General features: G+C 56.6%; 1 protein-coding gene across 1 annotated transcript in view; it reads left to right on the top strand.

Moving 5' to 3' along the window:
* Positions 1-26,592, top strand: part of TBC1D22A (TBC1 domain family member 22A) — a 324,584-nt gene that overhangs the window by 95,348 nt on the left and 202,644 nt on the right. The window contains exons 6-7 of the mRNA XM_047866047.1: positions 4,221-4,349; positions 7,508-7,570. Of these exons, the coding sequence (XP_047722003.1) occupies positions 4,221-4,349; positions 7,508-7,570 (192 nt within the window). The remainder of the gene's footprint in view (positions 1-4,220; positions 4,350-7,507; positions 7,571-26,592) is intronic.

The following is a 26,592-nucleotide window of genomic DNA, read 5'->3' on the forward strand; positions in this document are numbered from 1 at the left end:
TGAGTATCAGAGGGGCAGAGAGAGAGGGAGACAGTCCCAACCAGGCTCCGCTCAGCACAGAGCCCGACTTGGGGCTCGAACCCATGAGCCTCTAGATCACGAACTCGGCCGAAGGTGAGAGCTGGATGATTAACTGACCGAGCCACCCAGGTGCCCCAAAGCTGCCTTCTGACAGAGACCGCTGCAGGCCCATCGGGATGGCTGAAAAGAAAAAGTTTGTCAACACCAAGTGCTGGCAAGGATGTAGAACTTGCCACGCACCTCCAGCGGGAGTGTAATCACTCCGGAAAATTCTGCAGCAGAACTTGTGAAAGGTGGGCATGGCCAGTGGTTCGCCTCCTCGGTAACTATCTAACAGAATGCATGTCATGGGCCGTGAAGGGCAGGAAGGAGAATGTTGAGAACACAGAGTGGGCGCAGTCCACACGTCTGCTGACGGTAGCACGGAATTTGTACGCGGGAACACACAACAGTGAAAGCTATTCTTAACATGTTCCCAACATGAGTGAGCTTTTCACATGTAATGTTGAGTTTGAGCAGCCAGACAGAAAAGATGATTCCATTTGTAGAAGGTTCAGAAATAGGCAACATTTGCCCGGTGTTAGAAGTTAGGGACTTATTAGCTCCAGGGAGGAGGTGAAGGACAGTGGTTAGGAGGCTCCCAGGGGCCTCGAGCCAGGTGTGGTTATGATAATTCCTCCCACTGTTTGGATGGTGCTCGCATGTTATATTCCAGTATGCGTTTATGGACATGAGGCTTAACGGTGTGACCCGGTGTGCGAAAGCAAATGTGTGTAGGAGTGTCATTGAGAATCGATGCTCCTAGAAATGCCTTGGGGAAGCAAAGGGGACGGATGTGCTCGCACAACTGAGAAGACGTGGTTGGATTCAGGCCGACCTCATCAAGGCCAGTGACTCTCTGAGCTCAGCTCTGCAGGTCAGCTCTTTGTGACGGACCCACAGCCTGTGGTTCTCCCGCATGGCCACAGGGCAGCTGCCACAGCTCCAGTCTCTGCACATTCTCCCCGATTCACAGGAAGAAGCAAAGAAAAGCCGTGGGTTTGCCTTCTGTGCCTTCATTGGGTCCCCTCTCTGCCTCTGAGCCTGTCAGCCCCTGTGGCCAGTGGGGTGGCCCATCAGGAACACTCCTGAAGGAAGGGGTTGAGAACAGGGATGTGTGGTTCCTGGAGGATCTTCAGGGCTCTGTGGAAACAAGGGAGGTATAGATGTTCAGCAGCAAACACAGGTCTGCTGCAGATGTGAGAGCATCTTAAAAGCGGAAAATACCACGTGGGATTTATTTGTTCACTTGCTCATACATGAATTCACTTAATGAAAATTTGGCTGCCATGTGGCTGGCGCGGTGAGGGGCTGGCTCTGTGGGGGTCTCGTGCCAGGAGCAGCTGGAGCCCTGAGGGACCAGCCTGGCCTCGGGTTGGGTCAGGCGTCCTGAAGTACCGTCGAAGAGACGCTGGAGGGATGAGCAGGAGGTAGCCAGGTAAAGCTTCAGAACATCCAGGGAAGAGACCAGGAGGAAATCTTTCCTATGTAGGACAGAAGAAGCACTAAATATAAAAGAAACACTTTATAAGTTGGATTTCATGGAAATTTAAAACTTAGGCTGTTTGAGACAAAGAGGCAGGGCCCAGATTAGGAGAATATAATCTTAATGTGTATTCGCTTCTAGAAGACAGAACCATAAAACTCACTAGGAAGATAACCTGGTTTAAGAAATGGGCAAAAGATTTGAACAGACACTTCACCAGAGGAGAGAAGCAGTGGCAGCTGGGTATGTGGGAAGATGTTGAACACTGTTAGTCATCGGGGATGTGCGATTAAAGCCACTCAGTAGAATGGCTGATATTTATTTTTTTAAGATTTCATTTATTTATTTACTTATTTATTTTAATGTTTATTTATTTTGAGACAGAGAGAGACAGAGCATGACTGGAGGAGGGGTAGTGAGAGAGGGAGACACAGAATCCGAAGCAGGCTCCAGGCTCCGAGCTGTCAGCACAGAGCCCGACGTGGGGCTCGAACCCACGAACCATGAGATCATGACCTGAGCTGAAGTCGGACGCTTAACCGACTGAGCCACCCAGGCACCCCGATTTTATTTTTTTTTAAAGTAATCTCTATACTGAGTGTGAAGCTTGAACTTGCAACCCTGAGATCAAGAGTCACATGCTCTGACTGAGCCAGCCAGGCTCCCCAGAATGCTAATATTTAAAGATGGACAATACAGGGTGCCTGGGTGGGTCAATCAGTTAAGCATCTGACCTTGGCTCGGGTCACGATCTTGTGGTTCATGGGTTCAGGCCCCACATCCGGCTCTGCTGACAGCACAGAGCCTGGAACCTGCTTTGGATTCTGTCTCCCTCTCTCTCTGCCCCTCTCCTGCTTGTGCTCTGTTTCTCTCTGTCTCTCAAAAATAAATAAACATTAAAAAAATTAAAAAAAGAGAGGCACCTGGGTGGCTCAGTCGGTTAAGCGTCCGACCTCGGCTCAGGTCATGATCTCACCATTCGTGGGTTTGAGCCCCGCGTTGGGCTCTGTGCTGACAGCTTGGACCCTGCTTCGGATTCTGTGTCTCCCTCTCTCTCTGCCTCTCCCCCACTTGGGTTCTGTCTCTGTCTCTCTCAAAAATGAATAACCATTAAAAAATTAAAAAAGAAAAGACAGGCAATACTATCACGGAGGGTGTGGAGCATTTGAAATTCTTACCCTCTGTTAGCTGGAGTGTGAAACCACATCATTTCTTGTGAAAGGTCTGGCCGTTTGTTAGGAAACGAAACATGTACATGCGCAGGGAGCCAATACTCCACTCCTAGGTGTTTAACCATGAGAGAGGGAAGCTTGTAGCCATGAAAACCTTGTACAAGAATAGTAGCAACAAGCTTTATTCATAGTAGCCCCGAACTAGAAACACCCTGGACGCTCAGCAGGAAGTGAGTGGCCGGCAGGCCGCGGGGCCTCCGTGGGGTGAAGTGAGCCGAGGGATGGGCTGCCGGTTCCCTTGTCGGTTTGGAAAAATCACAAAGACGCCAGGCCGAGCGGAAACAAAGCGTGGGTCCCTGAATGATTCCATTTGCGTGACGTTCTAGGCCAGGCCTGGGCGGTCTGCGAGGAGTTGTGCGGCTCCCTGGGCTCTCCTGGTTGAGAGGGGGATGAGCACAGGGGAAGGTTTTGGGGAGACAGAGATTCTCCACATCTTCACGGGGGCCGTAGTGACGCAGCTGTGTACCCTTGTCAGATGTCATGGAAGGGTTTACTTGAAAGAGGCACATTTCATCTTATATGTGACATGTCGGTAATGTTGACTTAAAAAGCAGAAGCAAAGAGGGGTGCCTGGGCGGCTGTCGGTTAAGTGTCAGACTCTTGATTTCGGCTCAGGTCCTGACCTTATGGTTCGTGGGTTCAAGCCCTGCGTCGGGCTCTGCGCTGACGGTCTGGAGCCTGCTTGGGATTCTCTCCCAAGCCCTCTCCCTCTGTCTCTGCCCCTCCCCTGCTTGGGCTCCCTCTCCCTCTCCCTCTCAAAACAAAAAAATAAACCAAAAGTTAAAGAAAGTAGAAGCAACAAAATAAAAAGCCCGTACAACACCAATAGTCTGGCCCTGGAGACTGGGCTCTTCGTGACCACCCTGAGCCGCCTGGGTCCTTCTGGGTTTGAGTTCACTTTATGTCCTGGGATTGCGGCTACCAATCGCCCACGAGTCTTTGGAGAGAGGAGGAAATCTGCATGAGCGACGATCTCTCCAGATGTGCGTACGTGTGTGTGTGCGCGCGCACACACATGCACATGCCTGTGTGTACGTTGTATGTAAGCATGAGCACACACGAGCACCTGCATGTACTCTGGTCAGAAGACCGTGCAGACTTCCGAGTTCTCTGAGGCACACGAGCCGTTTAGAACCAGGGGTTCATCTCAGTCCTGTTCTCGAAGAGCACGGAGTTCAAGCCTGGCTCCCGCCTGACGCCCACTCCTGTGGCCACGGGTCAAGTTTGGCGGGCGCGGTAGAGGCTGTGAGCGCCTGAGCCCGAGCCGCCCGTCCGGTGCCTCGGAGGCCGCCTCCCTGATGTGCTTCGTGTCCGTTTCCCCTTACCGTCCTCGTCCCCCCTGTTTGGGAGCGCCACACCCAGTTAAGACCCTTTGGATTTCACACTTTGTGAGTCGGCATTAACCGTACCTACTTTTTGTTCTTGTTCTTTCTCTCACCCAGGGTTACCTTCCTGCCAACGTGGAGCGAAGACCAGCCACGCTCCAGAGAAAGCAGAAAGAATACTTTGCGTTCATCGAACACTATTACGACTCCCGGCACGACGACGCTCACCAGGACACCTACAGGCAGGTGGGCGCCTGTCCCTCGCTCCACGTCCCGTGAGGGGCCCTGGCCTGGTGAAGGTTTGCGGGAGGGGCTGTTTGCTCTGGTGCGTTCCTAACCGGGCCATGGATTTGTGTTTGCTGATGAATGAACAAGTGACGGTGTGCTCCTGCTGGTAGTGCTTTGCTCATCTCCGGTTCCTTCTATAAAAGTGACGAGGATGTTTTTTTTTTTTTTTTTTTTTTTAAATTTTTTTTTTTAACGTTTATTTATTTTTGAGACAGAGAGAGACAGAACATGAATGGGGGCGGGGCAGAGAGAGAGGGAGACACAGACTCTGAAGCAGGCTCCAGGCTCAGAGCCGTCAGCCCAGAGCCCGACGCGGGGCTCGAACTCAACGGACCGTGAGATCGTGACCTGAGCCGAAGTCGGACGCCCAACCGACTGAGCCACTCAGGAGCCCCACCAGGATGTTTTTAATTGGAGTTGCAGAGCGGATGCCCGAGGTCCCCTGCTGGTGCCCTGACACGTGCCTCGGGAGCCGCCCGGCCTTTCTTGTGTCAGAGAGCTGCTCTTGGGCCCGTAGGACCCGGACAGGCATGTCGCTGGACCGATCAGAGGAGGAGAGTCTCTGTGGGCTTTGTGGGCCCTGACTCTCTGGGGCACGGAGGGGTTGGGTGTGGGTAGACGAGAGCTGACTGGGCAGCTGGACTGGGGGGGTGCAGTTCATCTCCAGCAAAACGTGTAGCCAGTGAATCATTTCTGCTCCCTCGTTGAACACAAAATGGTGTAATTATGGCTTTTCGAACAGTTGACAGTGTGTGTGAGGGGAAGAATCCTTACTTTTGACTTATAGTTCACAGCGCCTTCAGAATTTGCTGTTAGAAAAGCTCGTTGAGGACTTTGTCATTCCTACTGTCTTTGTAATGTGTGAAATGCAGAATGGTTTGTGCTGCATTCATTCATTCGTTCACTCATTTTTGTGCTGTGTTTAAACAAAAAGGTAGTTCTTAACTGATAGCTCTGCTTCCTGTTTCTTCAGTCAGCTTCTGACTTTCCCGAGACACGTTCGTACTGAATGTTTCCTTTTGGAAACTCTCCTTCTGGGTGAAGGAGCCTTGCCGAATTTTTCTGCCTCAGATATGGGCTCTCCACATCTCTTTGTCACCTTGGTGTAGATCTTTACAAAGGTCCCGAGACAGGCCTTCCCTCTGATTGGTGACCAACAGTTCTTCAAGGGAAATAGATTCTGAGAAGATCTTCCTCATGGAGGGGAAACGGTAGAGCTTGGGGGGGGGGGGGGGCGATCGCCATGCGAGAGAGCAAGGACCCGGGAGAGGCCCTTCTGGGGCGGGGCCCTTGCCTCTGGCTCCTTGGTGCTCCAGGGCACAAGGCGCTGCTTGCCTGGCACCCTGAGAAACGGATTTAAGATAGATTGCACTTGGATTTGGTTGGGGCGATAGTAGCTTACCTGGTTTCTCTTTCCACTTCACTAATTCTAGGGAATGGGTCCACTTGGTATTGTTTTGGATGTGTTTTTGATGCATTTTTATTCGAGGAAAAGACTTCCAAAGGATGACACCTAGCATCTATCTGTGAGATTTACCAAACCGTATTCTGTTACGAATTTCTTGAGGGAGAGTTAATTAAATACAGGTCGCATGTGTTTTTATTCAGTTATGATGATAGGTAATAAAAAGCTTCCGTGTTGTTGTGAATTCCCCAGATGTTTCTGCGATAACGTCGCGGAGAAAACCGTAATCCGCGGCAGTGATGTCGGCTCACTTTGCCGCCAAGCAGGCCTGCCTCGCGTGTCCAGCCCCTTCCCGTTGGCACGGACGGCAGGTGTAGGTACGGTGCCCACTGGCCCGCCCACGGGAGCCGTGTTCTGAGGGTGGCCCTTGAGGGCACCCTGGGGCAGGGGACACGGTCGGACTAGAGTCATCTGGCCCCCGGTCTGGACTGCGCCCCTCCCTCTCGGCACTGCCGCCTGTGGGCCCACGCTTCTTCCATTCCTCCCCGCGTTGCTCAGGCGGCGTGGGGCTGATGGTTTCCTCCGGGCCGGCTCCTGCCCTCTCCCGCTTTCCTGCCCGCTGTCCTTCAGCGCTGCCCCGAACACCGAGTCCACTGGCCCCCGGGCCCCTCCTGGTCCTCTCCCCGGGCGGGTGCTGCCGATGGGATGCTGGCGCCCGGGTTGTCGCCGAGGGAAGGGCTCCAGGCAGGGACCCGTCAGTGGGGAAGCAGCCGCCACGCCTCGCATCAGCGCGGTTGATGGCCCCCACCTCGTGTGGTCTTCACCAGGGAAGCCTCTGGGGGATGCGGCAGGCACCTTCTAGACAAGGATGCTGGGCCCCGGGCCTCAGTCATGGTGCCCAGGCTGTCGTGCCCGTGAGGCAGAGCGAGGATGCTGTCCTGTTCCCGTGGATAGTGGAGTCCTTGTGGGCACATACTGATGGGAACGAACCTGAACATTGGCTCCTTCTCGGCATTAACGATGTGCACGTCTTCCTTCGGCCTCTGTGGCCTTCTCCTGGGTGACTGGGGACGGTGATGGTATTGGCCAGGGGCGGACGTGCCCGTGGGACGTTGGGAGCCAGCCCGTGGCGCCAGCTCAAGCCCCGAACGTTCTTACTCGCTGCTGCTTGGACCTGCGGGTGTTGTCGTCTGCCGTGTCGGGGGCTTCATTAGGGCTCTCGGGTCAGGTGGCGCGCAAGCAGGGATCGGCCGATGCTGGCAGAGGTTTTTAAGTGCTTCCTTTGAAAAGTGCCCCGGGTCCCCACGGACTCTGTGAAGTGGAGAAAAACGTGGCCTGGGCGCCAAGAAGAAGCTGTCACAGCCGAAAACGTGTACGCTGTTGATGTACCTGAATTGCTCCCGTGTCCGAGGCCGGGAATCAATGTTTACTAATTGCTATGGATTCTGTTACTAAATAGCCGGGGGCCTGCTCTCTTCCTGATCGGGCAGCAAGTGTTTGCGCGGGGAGCGTCAGCAAGCCCTCGTGCTGGGCCCGTGCGGCTACAACCTGCCCCCTCGAGCACTCGGCCACGGAGGGAGTCTGTACTTTCAGGGCGGAAGCGGGTTAGGGTCCCGGGTCAGCTCGTCGCCGTTGAGCACTGCTCTTCTCGTCACACTTACGCCGACATTTGTCACCTTTGAAAATAACACCTCTCTCCCTGTATCCGCAGATCCACATAGACATCCCTCGAATGAGTCCGGAGGCGTTAATACTTCAACCCAAAGTGACGGAGGTAAGAGCCAGGATCGCAAGTTCCTGTGGACGGTGTCTCCCTGGGTCGGGGTGGTGGGTGCCCACGGAACTAGCGACGTGGTTTGTGCGGTTGGGGTGCTTTACCCACAGCACGTGCGGGGTGGCTCTCAGAACGTAATCACGGACAGGAGTCGCTGTTCTGTGTGTGGCGTTGACGCGTACGGAAGACACAGGTAGGCGTGCGTGGGGTGCACGTGTGTGTCCTTCCCCACCTGAGGGGGGAGCCCCACTCATGTCGGACCCGTGGCGTTGGAGCCGCCCACGGTGCCTACCCTGCTCTAGAAGGGCCCCCTGACTTTGTGATCCCGTGACCTCAGCACGTGTCCCGTGGCCTTCTCTCTGCAACTCGTGTTTTTCTTCCACATCATTTGCTAACATTCAGCTCATCTGTGTGTCCTCTTGGGTGATGGTCCGTCAGTCAAATATTGCACACTTTCTGTGGCTTTTTCCTGTCGCCGGACGTCTGGGTCGTGTCTGACGTGTTGCGATCAGGCCCTTCTCTGGGGCGTTGAGAAGATGTAGAACGGTTGTGCTGGGGTGGGGGTGGGGGTGGGGGTGGGGGTGGGGGTGAGCCCGGGAGCCTGTCAGGCTGGTGTCAGTGTGCTCCCGGGGGAGCTGCCCTCCTCAGACGCTCGCCTGCGGGGTGTTCGAGTCCCGCACTCCGTGTCCATGCTCCTCATCCACGGCCCACATCCACGGTCAACGTCCACGCTCCTTGTCATTCTAACTCTTGACCACACTCCTCGTCCACGCCCCACGTCCACGTTCCGTGTCCCCCTCACTCTCATCCACGCCTTCTGACCACGCCCCTCGTCCTCCTCATTCCTGTCCCGCCAGCGGGCCTTCTCCTCCTGGTCGTCATCTCCACGTCTCTCCTTACTGGTGGCCGTGATCTCTTCCTGTGTTAATGTTTCCGTGGTCCCTTTTCGGGGGGGTGCTGCTCTCTGTCTTTTGCCCATTTTTCTTGTGGGCGGTTGATCTAGTTTTTTACTGGCTGCCGATCCTAATGTGGTAGGGATTCTAGATCTTTGTCAGCTTGCACGTCACACCCGTCCTCTCCCATCCCGTGGCTGCTTCTCACTTCCTTCTGGGTGGCGTTGACGACCGGAAGTTCTTCGTTTCAGTGTGGCTGAACTTCTCGGCCCCTTCATTTCTGGTTGGCACCGCTGTGCCTTTCTTGAGAGATCTGCACGTACCTTGTGTAGTCAGTCCGCTCCCATAGGTTCATCTGAAGCTTTGCTCATTTGTCCTTCACACTCCCGTTTTTCCTTCGTCTGTACTCACCGGCTGCTTACGAGGTGAGGTCGCCCTCCAGTGAGCCCTCCCCTGAAGTGACCCGTCAGGCCCGGCCTCACGTGTGGCCTCCAGCTTGTCTCCCCGTGTTTGCAGCGTCCCTTCTGGTGTGCGTCCTCCTCACGCCCGCACACGTGCGTCTTTGTTCTCTGTCTCGTCCTGGAATTCAAGGGGTCTTCCCTCAACACCCACCTGCCGGCGAGTTCAGCCTCGTACCGAGTCCCACGGCTGCCGGGGCTCTGGTGCCCTTGGTCCTCTCCAGGCCTCAGGCCTGTGCGCTCCCACCCGACTCTCACAGTCAGACTCCTGGGATTGCCTGTCCCGTTTTTGTCTCACTGTCTGTCTGATTCGTGGCTGGGCTTGTGCGGAATCTGTAGGTCAGATGGGGGGAGTTGACGTCTTCATGGAATCCTCTTTGTTGTCATGAATATGCACCGTCTCCATTTTTAGGCCATTTGTGATGCCTTTCAGCCTACTTGTGAAATTTGTCCCAGGAAAGGTCTTGTATGTGTTTTATTAGATTTATTCTTAGTTATCACAGTTTTTTGTTATTCTTGTAAATGGTATCTCTTTAAAGTGGAATGTTTTTTACTTACGGTTTGAAACACCTGTTTGCGTCTTGAGTGCTCCGGCAAACGCACTTTTAAACTCTCCTGTCTCTTATATGCTTAGTAAGTTTGTTGAACAAAAATCCTGGATTATGAAAGCAGAAGTGCCTGTAGATTATAGCACACAAAAGGAGAGAATTAGTTTCCCACAGAAGCAGGCATCCTGAGGCGGTTGTTTCTGATTGTCCTTCTCAATGGTTGTGCTTAACCGTATCTGCAAAACGAGGGACAACATATCGTGACCTCTTTTTTACTTACTTTTTTTAATGGAAAACAGAGTCTGCCACAGATCTTCGGTTTACCGTCATTTTTATATTTTTCCTACCACTTGACACGTCGCTCGTAGAGTAGAGCTCTCAGGGTCGTGGCGGCTCGGCTCAGAGGGGTCTGCCGCAGACAGCAGGCGGCCTGGCGGGACGGGGGTGCGTTCCTGTCTCCCGCACGGGCTCCCCCCGGCGGTGAGGCGGCTTTGCCGCTGTGCTTGGCGTCACCCCCCGTGGCCCCGGCTGCCGCTGTAGCTTCCCTGCACCGCGTTTCCCTTCCACGTGCAGGAGTGAGGAGGGCGCGCCCCTCCCCTTGCCGCTCTTCCCTAGAAGGTGCTCCCAGTACCTGTGCTTCGGTCCCGCGGGCCGGAACTTAGTCACGTGGTTGTACTTGACCGTCTGGAACCGGGACAGCGTGACTCGGATTTTAGCTGGTTCGTGTGCCTCGCTGACGTCTGGGCCTTCTGACCGCCCGGAAGAAGGGTTTCGGCACATCCCCCATCTACCCACGCTTTCCTGTCCCTTCAGTAGGGGATGCGCAGTCCGCTCGGTTCGCCATCCGCCCCCCCCCCCCCTCAACTGTCCGCTTCCTCCCGTGGGCTTTGTTGAGGTCTGGTGGCCGGACAGTAAAATGTACCCATTGTAAGTGTGCATTTGGATCGGTTTTGACACCTGTGCTTGGGACTATGACAGCCACTTGAATCACGATAGAACACTTCCATCACCCTGAAAAGTGGGCTCGCTTCCTTTGCCGTCAGCCTCCTGTCCCCACCCCTGCCCGTGTAAGTCCTGATCTGCTTTCTGTGTCTCTGGAGCTTTGCCTTTTAAGAATTGCATGCAAACGGAATCCCACAAATTCCAGGCTTTCGTGAGCGCCTTCTCTTAGTGCTTAGACGCTTGTCCACGTTGTCGCACTGCTGCTGGGTAGGACGCTGTTGTTGGACGTGTCCTGGCATGGTGACCCGTTTGTCGGTTGATGGACACCTGGGCTCTTTCCAAGCGTGGGTCTTCACAAAAAAAAAAATGTGCCACAAACCTTTGTGTGGAGATCTAGTGAAGGCCCCTGCTCGCCCCTCTGCGGCGAGGACCTAGGAGCAGGGTGCTTGTGTGGTGTAAGTGGGTGTCTGTCCACTTCATTAGAGACCGCCAAACGATTCTCCAAGGTGGCCGTACCGGTCGGCGTGCCCACCAGCGGTGCGTGGGAGGTCTCGTGCTGTATCCTTAGCGGTGCTTGGTACCGGCAGGCTTTTTAATGTCAGCCGTTTTCTGGCGGGTGTGTGATGGTATCTTGCGGGCTTATAACTTGCCTTTCCCTGGTGACTGATGTTGTGCGTCGTTACGTGTGCTGGTTTGCCACACGCGGGTCTTTGACGGAGGGTCCGTTCCGTTTGTTGCTCGCCGTTGAATTGCTTTTAGAATCTTCAGCCTGCCTGTTCTCTGGACTAGCTCGGCCCGGAAATCCCTGTTTTATGGGAGCTCAGCTAGATTCAGGGGCCTCGGGCTCGCCTACCTGCCACGAGGGAGGCCTGGAAGTGAGCGCAGTGGATGGAGTCGGGCTGGATGGCCGTCACCCGGCAGTTCTCGGCCAGAGAGCAGAGGCGCAGCCTCGGTCAGGGGGTCACCGCCCCCCGCCCGTCCCCACGGTGGAGCGGGCCCCAGGGGACAGCAGACCTCCGCGGTGTCTGTTTCGGCCGAGCTCTGGTGCGAGAGCTGCACGTGCCGCAGAGCCAGCTGCTCCGAACAGCTGACCGGATCCCCATCTCTCCCTCGCCCGTGACCCCTGAGGGTCTGGGTCCCTCTGGGCCTTCAGACCTTACCTGGGAGGTTGCCTCATCAGACGCGCCATATGCCTGCAACGCTCTCCTGCCCCGTTCACGCCTGGTGTGTGCGGCCTGACTGCTTGTTCGTGACGCCACTCGCTCACCCTGTTTGTCGGCTCCCGGAGAGCAGGGCTGGGGCCCTCGCGGTGTCGGTGCCCAGAGCATCTCCTGGAACCTCATGGGAGTCAGAAGATTTTGTCGAAATTGGTAATTACTGTTTTTATCCGATGTCATTGTTTGAAAGTAAAATTCGTAAGTTTTTGGCTGCTTGTTTTTTTGGTCTCCTGTCCGGTGTTGAGCTCACTCAATCTACTACATGAAAACACACAAGTTCTGACCTGTGGGCCCGTGGCTACCATGGAGGGTGCAGTGAGTTTATTAGGGGAATGATATTCAAATATCCCTACTGGGCCTTTTCTACTGATAAGTGTATCGTCTACCAAGTGACTTTTCCTTCGTGGTTATTATATTATCTGCCCTCTGGTTATCTGCTTCTTAGAGCAATGTCACAAATTAGGGAAATAAGATGCTTTTTCCAGTTAGCCACGGAGAAGCGATGTCTCGTTACATTTAAACAGACGCGGAGGATAATGAAACACGCAGGCTTTTAAAACCACATTATTTACGTGCAATTCTTAGAATTAGCGTGACGAGCTTTCCATGGCCCTGAAGGATGGGCATTTTCTAGGCGGCAAATAGCAGCGGTCGTTCAGAGTGGACTCTTACTGCGACCGTGCACTTGGCGTAGACTGATTGTGTCTGGAGCCGCGTGGGCCCGCCCACATCAGGGCCGGTGGTGGCCGGGAGGAAGACCGCCTCTGGAGGTCCCGGAGTTGGCTCTGGGGCCACATCGAAGTGGGTTTGTGACGCTTGCATCTGGAGGACCACTCCTCAGCAGCCCGCTGTGCTTGGCCGGCCCCCTGACCCACCCCACCCCCCCCCCCCCCGCCCCCCCTTCAGCTGAGCAGGCCAGCCTCACCTGCTCCTGCCCCGGTGAACCAGGAGCACCCTTGTGTCTCCCGCTCTAGCCCCCGGGTGGGGTTGTGGCAACTGCCCTTTCAGAGTCCCTGTCCCGTTAGACCACCCTCGGAGGGGCGGCGGCCTTCATGCCCGTGGTCTGCATCCCTGTTGCCCGATAGGCATCTGCTGGTGAGAGTCAGTGCATCTGTGAACCGTCTGCTGGGATTCTGGCCACGGCTGAGGCCCCCGCTGGTCTGCTAGGACCGCGCGGGCTGTGAGGGCAGGACCCGGGGCCCTTGTGTCCCCTGGTCCCCGCAGCCTGGCGCCGGGGCAGCGGATGAGTGAGTGACACAGTAGAGCGCACGCTCGTCACGTGTGGGCATTCTGCAGGTCCTTCCACGTGTGAGGTGACACCGGAGGGTCCTCACGGCCTGGACGCGTGGGTGGTGGTCGGTGTCCCACCTGTCCACGGCCTCTCACCCCTCGTCTCTTCATTCGGGCTCCTCACTGGGTCTCTGCCCGCCAGCAGTGGGAATGCGGTTTGCAAGAGCCCAGGAAGTACTTGGGTGGTTTGTAATCAGTCCACCGAAGTCTCCTTGTACGTGTTTCGGGAATCGGGTCCGTAGATCTTTCTTCTCCTGTCTCTTTGTTTTTCTGGTAAAATCTACCAGAGCAGAGGGATTTCTGTAACGTTTATGTTCACATTTAAGGAAATAATGAGAAATTAACGTACAGGTGCCCACCGTTAGCTGAAGAAAGAGCAAGAACTAGCATCTGTGACGTCCCCTCTGTGTCCCTCCCACATGTCTCCTGTCTCCCAGCCAGTGACTGTCTTCCTGCCTCTCTGTATGGTTTTATCATGTGTCTGTATGCGTATGCATGTTTTTGCCCTTTATGGTTTTTATTTTTTAATGGGATTATTCTAAGTATATGTGTGGTTGCCCTTTATATGACAGCATTTGGGTTTTTTTTTTTCCCCCGCATTTGAGAGAGAGACAGACAGACAGAGTGCAAGCAGGGAAGGGGCAGAGAGAGAGGGAGACACAGAATCTGAAGCAGGCTGCAGGCTCCGAGCTGGCAGCACAGAGCCCGACGCGGGACCTGAACTCACGGATCGTGAAATCATGACCCGAGCCAAAGTTGGACCCTCAACTGACTGAGTCACCCAGGCACCCCAAGACAGCATTTGGTTTTAAGCGTTACCCGTCAGTGCCTGTGGTTGGAGGTCACTTCTCAGTGCTGTGTTGCTTTCCGCTGCTCAGTCTGTGCCCTGAGCCCTCCAGTCTCGTGTTGCTTGAACATTTGGGCCAAGTTCATCGCTGCGTGTTTTCTCAGGGCGTCGCTGTGCACGTGCCTCTGTGCGTGCGTGAATGCGTGCACCTGTGTGTGTGTGTGTGTGCACGCGTGTGGAGAGGCCCCGGGGGCGGGCGCTGGGATCGCACTGGGTCACACCAGGCGGTCGTGCTGGGGGAGTGCCCCATGCTGACCCTCACCACCACATGGGATTGTGAGGCCGGGTCCCCTGCTCAGGCCAGGGGTATGAGGTGCGTCCCATTGGGCTTTTCACTTGAACCTCCGTGAGTGCGGATGAAGTGAAGTATTTTTTCTTTGGTTTCTTGCCCATTTGTGTTTCTTCTCTGGTGAAATGCTTCTGTTCCCTGTTCCTGGGGTGCTGGTGTCTGGTTGGTTCTGCCGACGGAAAGGAGTTCCTGATCTGTTCAGGGCGCTGAGTCCGTCGTGGGTGTGGATGCACCCGGGCGCCCCCTTCAGTTAGTGGCTTGTTCTTCACTCGTGGTGACGAGAAATTCTGAATTTACCGCCGCCCATTCCCCCGTCTTCTCCTTTACGCGTATGCTTGTTTGTGTCCTAAGACCTCTTTTTCAACCTCGAGATTTCAGAGAAGTCTTAGCTCTCTCCCAGATTTTTAAAGTTTTGCCTTTTACATTTAGTGCCACAGTCTGTTTGGAATCCACTCTGCGTGGTTCGCCGTGGTCGGCTGCTTTCTGAGCACACGTCCCTCCAGGAGAAGCCGCCCGCGCCGATCAGCTCTGTGCTACATCAGAATCCCACACACATTGGGCTCCTTCTGGGCTCCTCTGGGCCGCCGCTCTGTGTGTCCATTGTCCCTGTTCCGGCTTCCTCCTGTCTAGGTGTCCTGGTCTCACTGTCTTGCTGTCTTGCAGGCCAGGCTGCCCGAGCCTGGCTGTTGTTTATGGGCCTTCATATAAATGTGAAATCAGCTTGTTACAGCTTCGTGTAAATTCTGGAAATCACGCCGAATCTGCCGATCAGTCGGGGAGAGCTCACATTTTGTTTCTGTGTTTGTTTAGCTCTCCTCGTCTTTTATTTCTAGACAGTGTTCTTTTTCTTGTCTTGCATTGATACTCTCTAGAAAGGCTGTTGACTTTTGTCAGTGAACCTTCTACCTGGCAAGTCTTACCTTGTTCCCCAATTCAAGTATCTTATGTGTAGATGTGGTTGAGGCTTTACAGAAGTTAATCGTATTACTTTGTGAATAATGGCAGTTTCTTTTTTTCCGTTTTGCTATATATTTTTCTTTCTTATTTGTTTTGTTGTTTGTTTTTATTGTTTTTTCTTTTCTTTGCTGGCTCAGACTTCTTACCACAACCAAACACAGTGGGGGAAGCAGGTATCCTGCTGTCACTCCTGGTCACGTTGTGCTGACTTGGGATATTTTCTCTAGGCTTACAGGTGCTCTTTATCACGTGAGGGATGGTGCCTTGCTTGTGGTTTTAAAGTCACAAATGGTGCTGAGGTTTATCAATTCCTTTCCCCGTCATCTGATAGGAGAATACATTTTTGCTCCTTTATCCTCTAAATGTGGTGGATTTTATTCCTGGCCTTCCTGGCACTGAGGCGACTGATCCGAGGTAAACTCGGGTTGTGTGGGGTGGACGGGTTCAGTGACTTCAGGAGCAGGTAGGTGGCCGTCTCACAGGCCACGCTGCCAGAGGGGAAGTCTGGTGGCTCCTGCGTTTGAAAAATGCTTCTTTCTGACTGGCCCCCGGTCATTCTCGCCGCTGTGACATGTGGCCGTGTCTGTTGTGCTGAATGTTTGGTCAGGTGACAGTGACACTGTGATGTTGTGTTTGACAGTGTTGCTTCTTTTCTGTCCTTCACTTTTGAGCATAGTGAGACGTCTGGGTCGGCTCACCTATCAAACACCTGCCTTGAGCACAGAGCGTGGGGCATAAATCGTCACATTTGAAGAAGGTCAATGTCAAGTCATTCAAAACGCCACAGGTGGCACCATTGCTGGCTTTAAGAGAGTCCTACGTTATTAACCACGTCGCGGCAAATAATCAGGGGCAGTCCTGGTGTATATTTTATGTGATAGGTGGTTGCCTTTTATTTATTTTTTAAAATTTTAATTAAAAAATTTTTTAATGTTTGTTTTATTTTTGAGAGACAAAGTGCAAGCAAGCAGGGGAGGGGCAGGGAAAGAGGGAGACACAGAATCCGAAGCAGGTTCCAGGCTCCAGGCTCTGAGCTGTCAGCACAGAGCCCAACGCGGGGCTCGAACCCACGAACCGCGACATCATGACCTGAGCGGAAGTCGGACGCTCAGCCGACTGAGCCGCCCAGGTGCCCCAGGTGGTTGCCTTTCAATGCACATTTTGGATTTGTCACGGGCTCTTACTTGGTGTCATTCGTCAGGTGTTAGAACTCACGTGGGGGCGGTGTTCCTTGGATCGTGTTGCAAACACTTACGTTGTAATAATTTCTTCTTTCTGGGCCACGTTGCTCTGGGGTTTCCGGGGACGTGGCCCCCGCAGCTCTCCCAGCACAACTGCGGATCTGCTGTTGCCCTCTGCCCAGAAGTTATCTCCATGGTGCTTGCTGTGCTGTGAAGTCACACAGCCCACGCCTATAGTGCCGTGTTTTCAGATTTCTGAAATCAGTTTTGTGAGTCCTCGTGAGCACAGCGACGTTTTCCATTTACGTGGATTTCATTTTGTAGAACGCAGAGTGGCTCGGCGCCCCGAGCGCCCCAAGCGCTGCCCCGGTCCCACCTGGGGGGCCGTGGAGGGCGCCGCAGGTTTGCAGAGCGGAGCCAGGCGGTGCTGCCCTCCCGGGAACCTTGTGCGCAAGAAAGTCTTTCGGCTTTTTAGGAAAAGAAATCTTTCTTGGTTGCTCAGGTGTCTGAAGTTTGGCCAGCGGACCGGGAGTGCCGGTCACATTTTCATTTTTCCAGCCCTGGTGGTAACAAGTAAGGGCAACTTGTTTTATGACTGCAGTTCAGCATAAATTGATCCGTAGAAAAGGTACTTCCGGAAGAGTTTAAAGTTGGAACTACATTTACTGAATTCCTGCTCTGTAACAAAGACGAGAACATCAGGACCGTGGGCAGAACTTGAATAGCCTGTAAGACCCAAGGCGTGTTCATTGTTTTTTTAAATTTTTTAAAATTTTTATTTAACATTTATTTCTTTTTGAGACAGAGCATGAATGGGGGAGGGTCAGAGAGAGAGAGGGAGACACAGGATCTGAAACGGGCTCCAGGCTCCGAGCTGTCAGCACAGAGCCCGACGCGGGGCTTGAACCCACGAACCGTGAGATCAGGACCTGAGCCAAAGTCGGACGGTTCACCGACTGAGCCCCCCAGGCGCCCCGCAGGGCGTGTTCATTGTTAGAGCCGATGCAGCTCGTTCTGTTTTCACTCACCATCTCGGTACATGGGGCATCCTGCCTTTATTGTCCTGTGGCCGGTGATACCGCCGCTGAAGCTGATGGCACGACATTGACTCCACATTTACTCGGGCCCGTGTGCTGTGACCACCTCTCTCCCCCTCCCCGGGGTGCTCCTGCCTGCCCTGCCCCCGCTGGTCCTGCGCCAGCCGGTGCCACCTTTCTTGCCACAGCCGCTGGCAGGTCACCCGGCCCTCTGGCAGACCACGCTGTGGGGCCGTGACCCCCTGAAGAAGTGCCAGGGGGTGCTCCGCGTCCTCAGCACCGTGCTTTCGAAGGGCAGGGTGCCTGAAACAGTAGAGACGCCATCCAGTCGCCAGGAAAACAGCGTGTGTGGTGCCGAACGTTCTTGCCGTGCACGGAGTCTGGGAAGACAGCCCCAGGGAGGGTGCTTTGTGGGGACGCTTGAATTTGGAGGGTAACCCTGAATTGCTGGTGGTCCCCATTTCTGAGTTCTGGGGAGCGTCCGTGTCCTGACCTGGCCCCTCAGAAACCTTGTGGGAAGGATGTTCCCAAACCCAGCCTGGGCCGCCCTGCCTCCCTGCTGCACCCATCTTGTGCAGGCAGGCAAGGCAGGCCTGGGCTGGGGTGCCTGTGGTCCGGCAGTGTAGACGGGGCTCTGCCGGAGGATGAGCTAGAGCCCCAAGCCCAGCTGCCTGGGCACGTGGCGGGAAGCTCCTGTGGCAGTGCCCCGCGGCCTCCCTGTGCTGGCCCCGGGGGCCGGGCTGGCCGGGCGCTGGCTCCACGCTCCTGAGGCCGCTGGCCAGCTGGCTGGGTCTCTCCTCCCGATTCCTGGCTTGGCCCCTCTGGCTTTTGATCCTTGATTTTGGTGAACTGCTGTCTCTTCTTGCTTTTTGCCCTGGGGGACTTCGCACTAGCTCTGGCCTCTGGGGGCTCCTCTGGGCCTGGGCCCCAGGGGAGCTCTGGGGAATCGGGCTCTGTTATGGGGTCTGGGGCAGTGAAGGGTCTGGCGGTGGCCTGGAACGACCTATTCTCCCGGCACCTTCCTCCTTAGGGTGGGGTGGCGGGGGGCATGCAGGAGTCACTTTTCCTTGTGGTTGTTCCGTTGCTGTTGTGGGGGCGCCTCGGTAGAGGATGAGACACGGACGTCCCTCACAAGATTTCTCTCGGATTCTGCTTTTAGCTGAGACCGTGTGAGGGAACCACAGGGCGCTGGGGCTGGAGAAGCCGGCAGGAGCGAGTGCCTGCCCCCAGCTCGTCTCCGGGCCCGTCGGGGGCTGTAAATTCAAGGGAACCGGTGCTTGATCTGCACCCCTTTGAAGGGTCCTGTTGTGAACTTCGAAAGCACCTGCTTGGGAAAGGTGATAGGAAGGCAGAAGCTTGGAAAGGGCTCCACGCAGGCTTTGAACAGGAACCGCAGGGGTTTGATGCGGGTTAGGAGCCCTCGGCCCGCGGCATGGGGAACGGGGTCCTTTTTCCTCGTGACTCGCTCTGAGCAACGTCTGATCTGTGGGCAGCTCATTATGATGGCCATCAAATGGCAAAATATTTTCGGGGTGACCCTCAGAGGTCCGGTCCCGATGTGCTCACGGTCACGTGCGCTTTCCTGGTCTGTGAGGCGGTGATGGATGCTCAGGCGGGGAGCACTGTAGCTCGAGCCATCACAGATCTTGTTATGAGCTGGGCTGAGGTCGAGGTGAGCTGTCGGTGGGGGGGAGGCAGTGGGGGCGCTGGGGCCCCACGGGACGATGTCAGGTGAGTTGGGGAGGGAGTTCTGAATGATTCTGAACGACTTGGACTCAAACCTGTGCCAGTTTTTGTGATTTCAAGCGAAAGCAAAGCAGGGGTGCCCGGGGGCTCAGTCGGTTGAGCGTCTGACTCTTGGTTTTGGCTCAGGTCGTGACCTCACGGTTTGTGGGTTCGAGCCCCATGTTGGGCTCGGTGCTGAGAGCACGGTGCCTGCTTGGGATTCTCTCTCTCTTCCCCTTCCTTGCTCATGCGCACGTGTGCGTGCGCTCTCTCTCTTTTTCTCTCTAAATAAATAACTTAAAGCAAAGGAAACTCATGAAGTGTTTTAAAGGCAAAAAAAAAAAAAAAAAAAATACAGGATAAATCCTAGTAAGAAGAAGAAAAGAGAGAAAGCAGCCCTCAGCCCGATAGCTGCACATGTCGTGTCTGAGGAGGCCTCGGCGGCCCGGCCTGTGGTCGCGCGGCCTTCCTGCCTGCTTGGCCTCTGGTGGGCGAGTTAGTTTTGCTGCCTGTAGATTTAGGTCTGTGCCTGGGGTCCTGCAGCAGCCCTGTCTCCTGGGGCCACTGGGCCCCTGTCCCATTCCGGTTTCTGCAGCCAGTCCCCCTGGACGGGAGCGGGGATGGGAGCCGGAAGGGGGGGCCTGCCCGCGGCTGGAGCCGGGGGAACCTCTGTGGTTCCGTGGCTGGGGCCACGGGTGTGCCTGGGGGCCCTTGGGGGGGGGGGTGCTGGGATTCTTGCTGCCCCACACTTCCTGCAGGCCCCCTCTGCCCGGCTGCCTGGCGCCCCTCCACGTGACGCCGCCCTCAGCTTGCAGGCGGCTGGGACTTAATGCTGCTCTGGTCTGGATCTGTGGGCTCCCAGTGGCACCAGGCGTTCTCTCTACGCGGAAGTCTTTTCTGCGTTACTGCACTTAACGGAAAGCTTTTCCTCGGGGGTCTAGACGAGGCTGATCTGTGTGTCACCTTGTAAAAGAGATGCTTCTGCCTGCCACCGTAGAGGGATGGCTGCCGTCTGGCCCCGCTGCCGGCGGGACAGGGCGCGTGGGACCGGAGCTGCTGGCGAGGGTTGGTGCCGGGCCTCGACCTGCATGGCCTCCTGGCGTGTCCCTGGCGCGGCAGGGCAGTCTGACGGGACGAACAGACGCCGAGGGACGTGTAGGCCAGCTGTTTACCTTCTCTTCCCCCTTTCTTGCCGAGGAAACATAAATCCGTGTTTTTAAAAATTTTTCTTTATTTTCTGAATTAACGGCTGTTCCAGGGAAATGGCTCTGGGTGCCACTCTGTACGGACAGCAAGGCCTGAGAGTGCTCGCCCAGAACAGATGCCGGGATGTGGGTCGCGTGAGCTTCCTCTTGACCAGGGGACGTGACTCGGTTGGCGTGGACGTTGGCGTGGATGTCGGCGTGCGCCCAGCACCGCGGTGGCCTCTCGTGCCGCTGTCTGCAGTCAGGCCAGGTGGGCCTGGGGGCGGCACGTTCCCCGAGCAGGAGGGTGCTGGGCGCTTCCAGAAGGCAGACCTGGTGCCGAGGGGGCGGCCGTGAGCGCTTTGCCTGGCGCAGCCTCCACAAGCCCGCACCTTGACTCCTGGCTCGGAGACGGGACCATCTCCGCATGAGGAACATGAAGTCCGCGCATGGGACCAAGCGATCGTGCGCAGAGAGATCTCTGTGACTCGACTCGCTGGCTTCGGAGCCCCAGCTGTCCCCTGCCTCTGGGCGCACCCAGCTTGGCGCTCTGCCCCTCCTCCCTCCTGAAGAAGTCGTCATCGGCCTTCACTTCCCTGTTTGCCTGTCGTCTCCTCTTCCAAGCCCGCTGGCACCACACGCTGCCCGCACCGCTTCCCCTCGCTGGGGTTGCTTCTCTGCGCCTGAGTCGGTTTCGCCTCTCCGACAAGCGGGGGGCCCGAGGTCCCAACTGGCTGGCCTCTGGGGAGCTGGGTCTGGAGCATCACTTGATGGAGAAACGGAAGGGAAGGAGCTGGCCGAAATCCCGGGCTGGCCCGAGCCGTTACCGGAACGGGAAGGTCAGCGCCCAGCAGCGGCACAGGCCTTGGAGAGCAAGGGCACATGGAGGGTCAGATTGAAGGGTGGGGGGGACCCGGATCATTCACGCCTCTGTTAGGCCAGCGAGGGTTCTAGGGTTTTCCTCCGTGCCTGTCACGGGGCAGGACCGAGGGCACAGCCGTGAACGGGATGCGGGAGGACCTTCCTCGGGGGGGTGGGGGGGCTCCCGCGGAAGTGGGTGGGGGCCGCAGGCTGGGAAGAGGGGTGCTGTTCTGGCTGGGCTGGTAAAGGAAGCTGTCTCTTAGGAGGCGGCGTTTGAACTCACACCTAAATGCTGGAGATCGGGGGTGCCCTGGGAGGTCTGGCTGCGAGCAGGGCGTTGCGACAAGTTCGAGAGCAGAGGCCGCGAGGGGGACAGAAGTGGCGGCTTTGGCAAGCGAGGACCCAGTGGAGGCGATGAGGTGGGGGAAGGGAGGGGCAGGTCAGGCTCCTTGGGGTCACCGCCAACAGTCTGCATTCACCCTCCCCGTCTTGGGCAGACAGCGTGACTGACGGACGGACGGACGGCGTGGCCCGATGTGTCAGCAGCTCCCTCTGCCGCCCTGGGGGGTGTCGAGTACGGGGTGTCAGCTGGGAGGCCAGCTGGGAGAGTGTCACAGGGGACCCGACGTGAGATGACGGCCCCTAAGCTGGCGGCCGTGAAGCCGAGAGAACGGGCTGGGGCCGGACGCTCTTCGGAGGCTGCTCTGTAGGTGAAGCCACCAGGAGGCCCCTACTGTCCGCGGCCTCTCTGGGGCCAGACCTCTGGGGGCAGTGATGACCTGCGTGTGCTCAGTGGCGAGCCGGATTTGCGTCGCGTGTCCCAAACCTCCCCGGGCGGTGCTCTTTCGGGATGCTAGCCTGCCTGACGTGCTGAAAGCCATTTTTGTTCACGATTGAGCCACTTGTCCCTTTACTTACACGTTACCGGGGTTAAAGCCCTAAAAGTATAATTTGCAGGTTATCAAGAGAGATCAAGGGGAGTTAAATCTAAATAGTCCGAGCTAACTGATCGCTTTCCTTGATGGGAGAGCTGAGTTCCTAAAATTTCCCCCCCAAAGTGATACAAATACGGAGCGCTGTCCTCAAGGGTGTGAGCGTGTGGGCCGGCCTGCGTCCCCAGAGCCTGCACGGCGGTGCAGATTGGAGGGCCAGGAGGGGCGGGGGTCGGCTCCTTCACAGACGGCGCTTTGGGAGCCCTCGAGCCGCGTGTTTGTGACCGAACGGCCGCGCTGTCGGCTCCCGCTGCCGCCTCCCTCGTTCGGCCGTGTTCACCGGGCACGTTTGCCCCGGGGTGCTTTCCTCGGTTCCCCCACGCTGTGTCCAGTGGAGCCCGGTCCGTCTCGGGACGGCTTGCTCGAGACTGTGCGCGAGGGAAGCTTTGGGGCTGAGTCAGGAGCCCGGGCCTGTGGCTTTCTCAGCCCTCCCGTGGCCGCCGGGCTGGGAGTCACGAGGAGGCCACGACAGCTGCCTGCACGGGTGCTGGGTGCCCTGGGACGCCTCGGGTCCCTGCACGCGCCCTGCTGGGTGGGGCTCGTGGGGCCTCCGCACCCACTTGTCTTCACTGCCTGGGCTGCCGGGGGAAAGCGTGCATTCGTGCTTGTGAGCAGGTTTAGGGGTGTGCACGTGTGCGTGAGAGAGAGAGGGGAGAGAGAGGAGCTCTCTGAAAGTGTGGGCGGGCTTAAAGGGTGGGAGGGCTCCCGTGCTGACGTCACCACCTCCCAGGTGAGGCTGCAGAGCAGGAAAGGAGATTCCTGTGTGCTGAGCTCTGGCTTCTCCTCCAGGCCACACACGCGCACACACACACTGCACCCGCACATGCATGCCCATGCACCACACACCTGCGTGCACACACGTACCACATGCCCACGCACACGTGTACATATGCACACGCACCACACACCAGCGCCTGCACGCACATGTGCCATCACACAGGCACGTACCCCCTATCTGTGCACACACACGCGTGCACACCAGGCCCCCTTAATGACCAGGTCCCCGCTGGGCCTTGGGCAGGTGGGAAGCAATTAGATGCAGTTTGCTCCCCAGGGGCTCCTACACCTTGCTCGCTCTTTTCTTGCTAAACAAGTAACATTTTTTGATTTTTTTCTCCTGTTAGATGTACATGTGAAAAAAAGTGTACCGGTGGTGGCATTTCATAAGCCTTGCAAGACCGCCGTTTAGTCGCACTTCTGGCGTGACCCCTGGCTCTGCTGCTCTGGGTAAAGTGCTCAGCCCGTAGTGCCTCAGCTCTCTCGTGTGTGTTAGTTGCCTGCCCCTGCGTCACAGCATCGCCACAAACCCAGTGCTTAAAACAACACACACTTGTTCATGTCTGTTGTCTTATGGTTCCTGTGGGTCAGGAGTCTGGGCGTGTCTTAGCTCGGGGTCTCCCCGGGGGCCAGTCAGGTGATATCTGGGCTGCAGACTCATCTGCGGCTCGACTGGGAAAGGATCAGCTTCCAGACTCACGTGGCTGCCGGCAGGATTTGGTTGCTTGTAGAGCCGGGGCCTCGGTTTCCTGCCGGTTCTCGGCCACCCTCAGCCGAGAACGGCCCTTTCCATGTGCGGCTCTCAGTGTGGTAGCAGGGAGAGCGTCTCCTGGTGGGATGGGTTGTGCTCTCAGGTGACAGAATTGTGCAAAGCAGGTCGCGGGGCTGCCCACACTCAAGGGGGTGGGGGACACAGGGCCATCTTGGGTCTGTCTGCTGCATCCTCAGAAAGTGGGGGAGTAAGCATACCCACCTCCAAGATTAGGGGGGCACTTGGGGCACCCAGGGGCTCAGTCGGTTGAGCATCCGACTTCGGCTCAGGTCACGATCTCATGGTCCGTGAGTTTGAGCCCCACGTTGGGCTCTATCCTGACAGCTCAGAGCCTGGAGCCCGCTTCGGATTCTGTGTCTCCCTCTCTCTCTGCCCCTCCCCCACTCACACTCTGTCTCTGTCTTTCTCAAAACTAAATAAGCGTTAAAAAAACGTTAGAAAAAAGGACTAGAGGGGGATTAGAGGAGCTAACTGAAGGTGGTTAGGATGATGAGCATTTAATAAACGTTAGCTGCTATCGCTGTGAGGTTGCTTTCTGAAGCCCACATACGCACCGTGGCATTCGGGGCCGTCCCCAGTGGCTCCTTCCTGCCCTCCTTCGCCCTCAGTGGCCCCCAGAATGCACTTGTGTGTTTCTGCTTTGTCCGTCTGTGCAGACCATACCCTTGTGGAGTCCTTCCATCCGCGAGTTTGTGGGGCTGACGCGGGTCATTTGCTCCCAGCCCGCCTCAGGCCTGGCCGTCGTGTGACAGCCACAGAGGCTTTTTCTCCTGGCCTGAGGCCTCTGACCTGGCGGGCACTGCAGACACGGCCCCTTGCACTGTGTGGGTGCCCGTTGTGGGTGCCCTGGCTCCTCTGGAAACTTCTTCTAGGGCAGGCTGACCTGTCTCTGGGTGCCCTGCCTAGGGGACAAGGGCCATGTTGGCAATGACTGAAAGGTGGCCTGAGCCCCATCCTTGGGTGCCCCTGGGGCTGTCTGCGCAACACCCTCTGCAGGGGTGAGGGCCAGAGCAAGTACAGTCACCTCTCTCGGCCCCCTTGCCTCACCTGTGGCTCTCAGGTTGAGGCTGACCAGTGAGCTGGTGGTGGGAATGCACCTTCCCCGCCAGGCCTTGCGATCCTTGGCCGTGTTGTGACTGAGCACGCATGCAAGCGAGTTTCCCACCCTGCCGGTCATCTTTGCTAGAACTTTCCAGCACGGGGTAGAAATCTGCCAGTGAGCTGTACGCATACTTCTGGGTTTTCTTAGCGAGGAGAGGCCTAGCTGACCTTCACGGCAGCCCAGCTGGCCACACGCTCTGTGTGCTAAACTGTCATAAGTGTGTCCCGCTTGGCTGTTCCCGCTTGGCTGTTCCCGCTTGTCTCCGTGTGGCCTGAGCTGCTGGCTCCGGGCCCTGAAGCAGGCTTCCCGCCCAGTGGTTCTGGGGGCAGCCGAGTCTCCTCACGCTGGTGTGGTCTCTGTGCCTTGGCTTCCATAGCCTGTCCCCACCCTGTCCACAGTGAGGAAAGGCCACACACAGTTGTGACGCCGTCTCAGGCTTCCCTGGTTCCCCGGGCGGGGCTGTGACTGCTGAGAGGTGCCAGGGTCTGCGAGAGGGGTCCTGTCCCGCGCGGACCCTGCTCCGTGTCCGTCCTCTGTGCCACCGCGTGGACTCGTCCGGCGTTGCTTCCAGCCTCAGTGGGCGATGTGCCGTCGCGGGAGCACGCGTCAGCCCTCTGGTGTCCGCGCAGGAGAAATGCCAGATGGTGCTGTGGGCCAAGCGACTTTTGTCTTTTGCTCTTGTTTGAATATTCTTTCCAGGTCTCCCTGGAAGGCTGTTGGTGTAAGATGAAAACCGTGTGTGAATGCGTGTGCGTGAAGGTGTTACTCATTCGGCAGACGTTTATCTGCTGCCCAGTGGGACGGGCTCCGTGCCCAGGTGCCCCTCCACTTACGTGGAGTGGGCCCCGTGGGGGGCGTCCCAGGGTGGGCCCCGTGGGGGCCAGGATTCCAGGGCCAGCTGTGCTGCGCGCTGACCGTGGGCTCTGTGTGAGGAGACTTCCCCGTCCCGGTCCCGGGCCCCCCGCGGCAGAACTGGCTTGGTAACTTACCCACCTGGGGATGTAGACCACCAGCTCAGTGATGTCCAGGCGGGACAGGGGTTTGCCTCCTTGGGTGCAAGGCTCGTGCTTGTTCTGCAGGCTCGACTTGTTGGGAAACGATGCGGCTCATGCTTGTCGTGTCTGCGCCCCACGCCTTCGTAGCATGAGGCCCGTTCAGCAGCTCTGTCTTGTAAGGAGAGAGAGGGGGCTCAGCTCCTCCTGTGTCCTTGGCCTGGGTCCTCGAACGGCTCGTGGGAGTGTGTGTGAGGGGGAGCTGCTGGAGTAGGGCGTCGCGGATGGTGATCGCTTTCCAGGGGTTAAAAAAAACATCCGTTAAAACAAAAATCCCCAAAACCGAGCACGTGGATACAGAGAACGGATCCGTGGTTGTCAGAGGTGGGGGCGGGGGCGGGTGAGATGGGTGGGGGGGGGGGTCAAAATAAAAGGAGTCACGGGACGTGATGTGCAGTATGGGGTTTACAGTTCCAGTGCGCTGCATACGTCAGAGATGCTAAGAGATCTTAGGAGTCTTATTACAAGAAAAGAAAACTTCTAACTATGTACGGTAACAGGTCGTTAACCAGACTTGATGTGGTGAGTGTTTTGTAATATTTACAAATATGGGGTCACTGTTCAAATATCATAGACCTGGAACTAGGATAATGTTATACGTTAGTTCTACCTGATTTAAAACGATGTGTTTGCCTTACGAGGGAAATTCAGAGCATTCACCCACACAACTCCCTCTCCCCTCCCACCTCCCTGCCACACTCCCTTCCTTCTCTCCGTCACCCATCCATCCAATGTGCACCTGCTTCTCATCCCCCCCTGCCCCCCTGATCCCTACACCGCCAAGGGAGTGCTCCCTGAGACAGTCCCGGGCAGCCACGTGTCCCCTGTGCCCACGGCGTGGAGGGCCAGCTGTCCCCTGTGAGAGTCAGCTTGTGCGGGAGGGCAGCGCCTGGGGGTC

This window comes from Prionailurus viverrinus, chromosome B4 (genome assembly GCF_022837055.1).
Source record: "Prionailurus viverrinus isolate Anna chromosome B4, UM_Priviv_1.0, whole genome shotgun sequence".
Classification (NCBI taxonomy): Eukaryota; Metazoa; Chordata; class Mammalia; order Carnivora; family Felidae; genus Prionailurus; species Prionailurus viverrinus.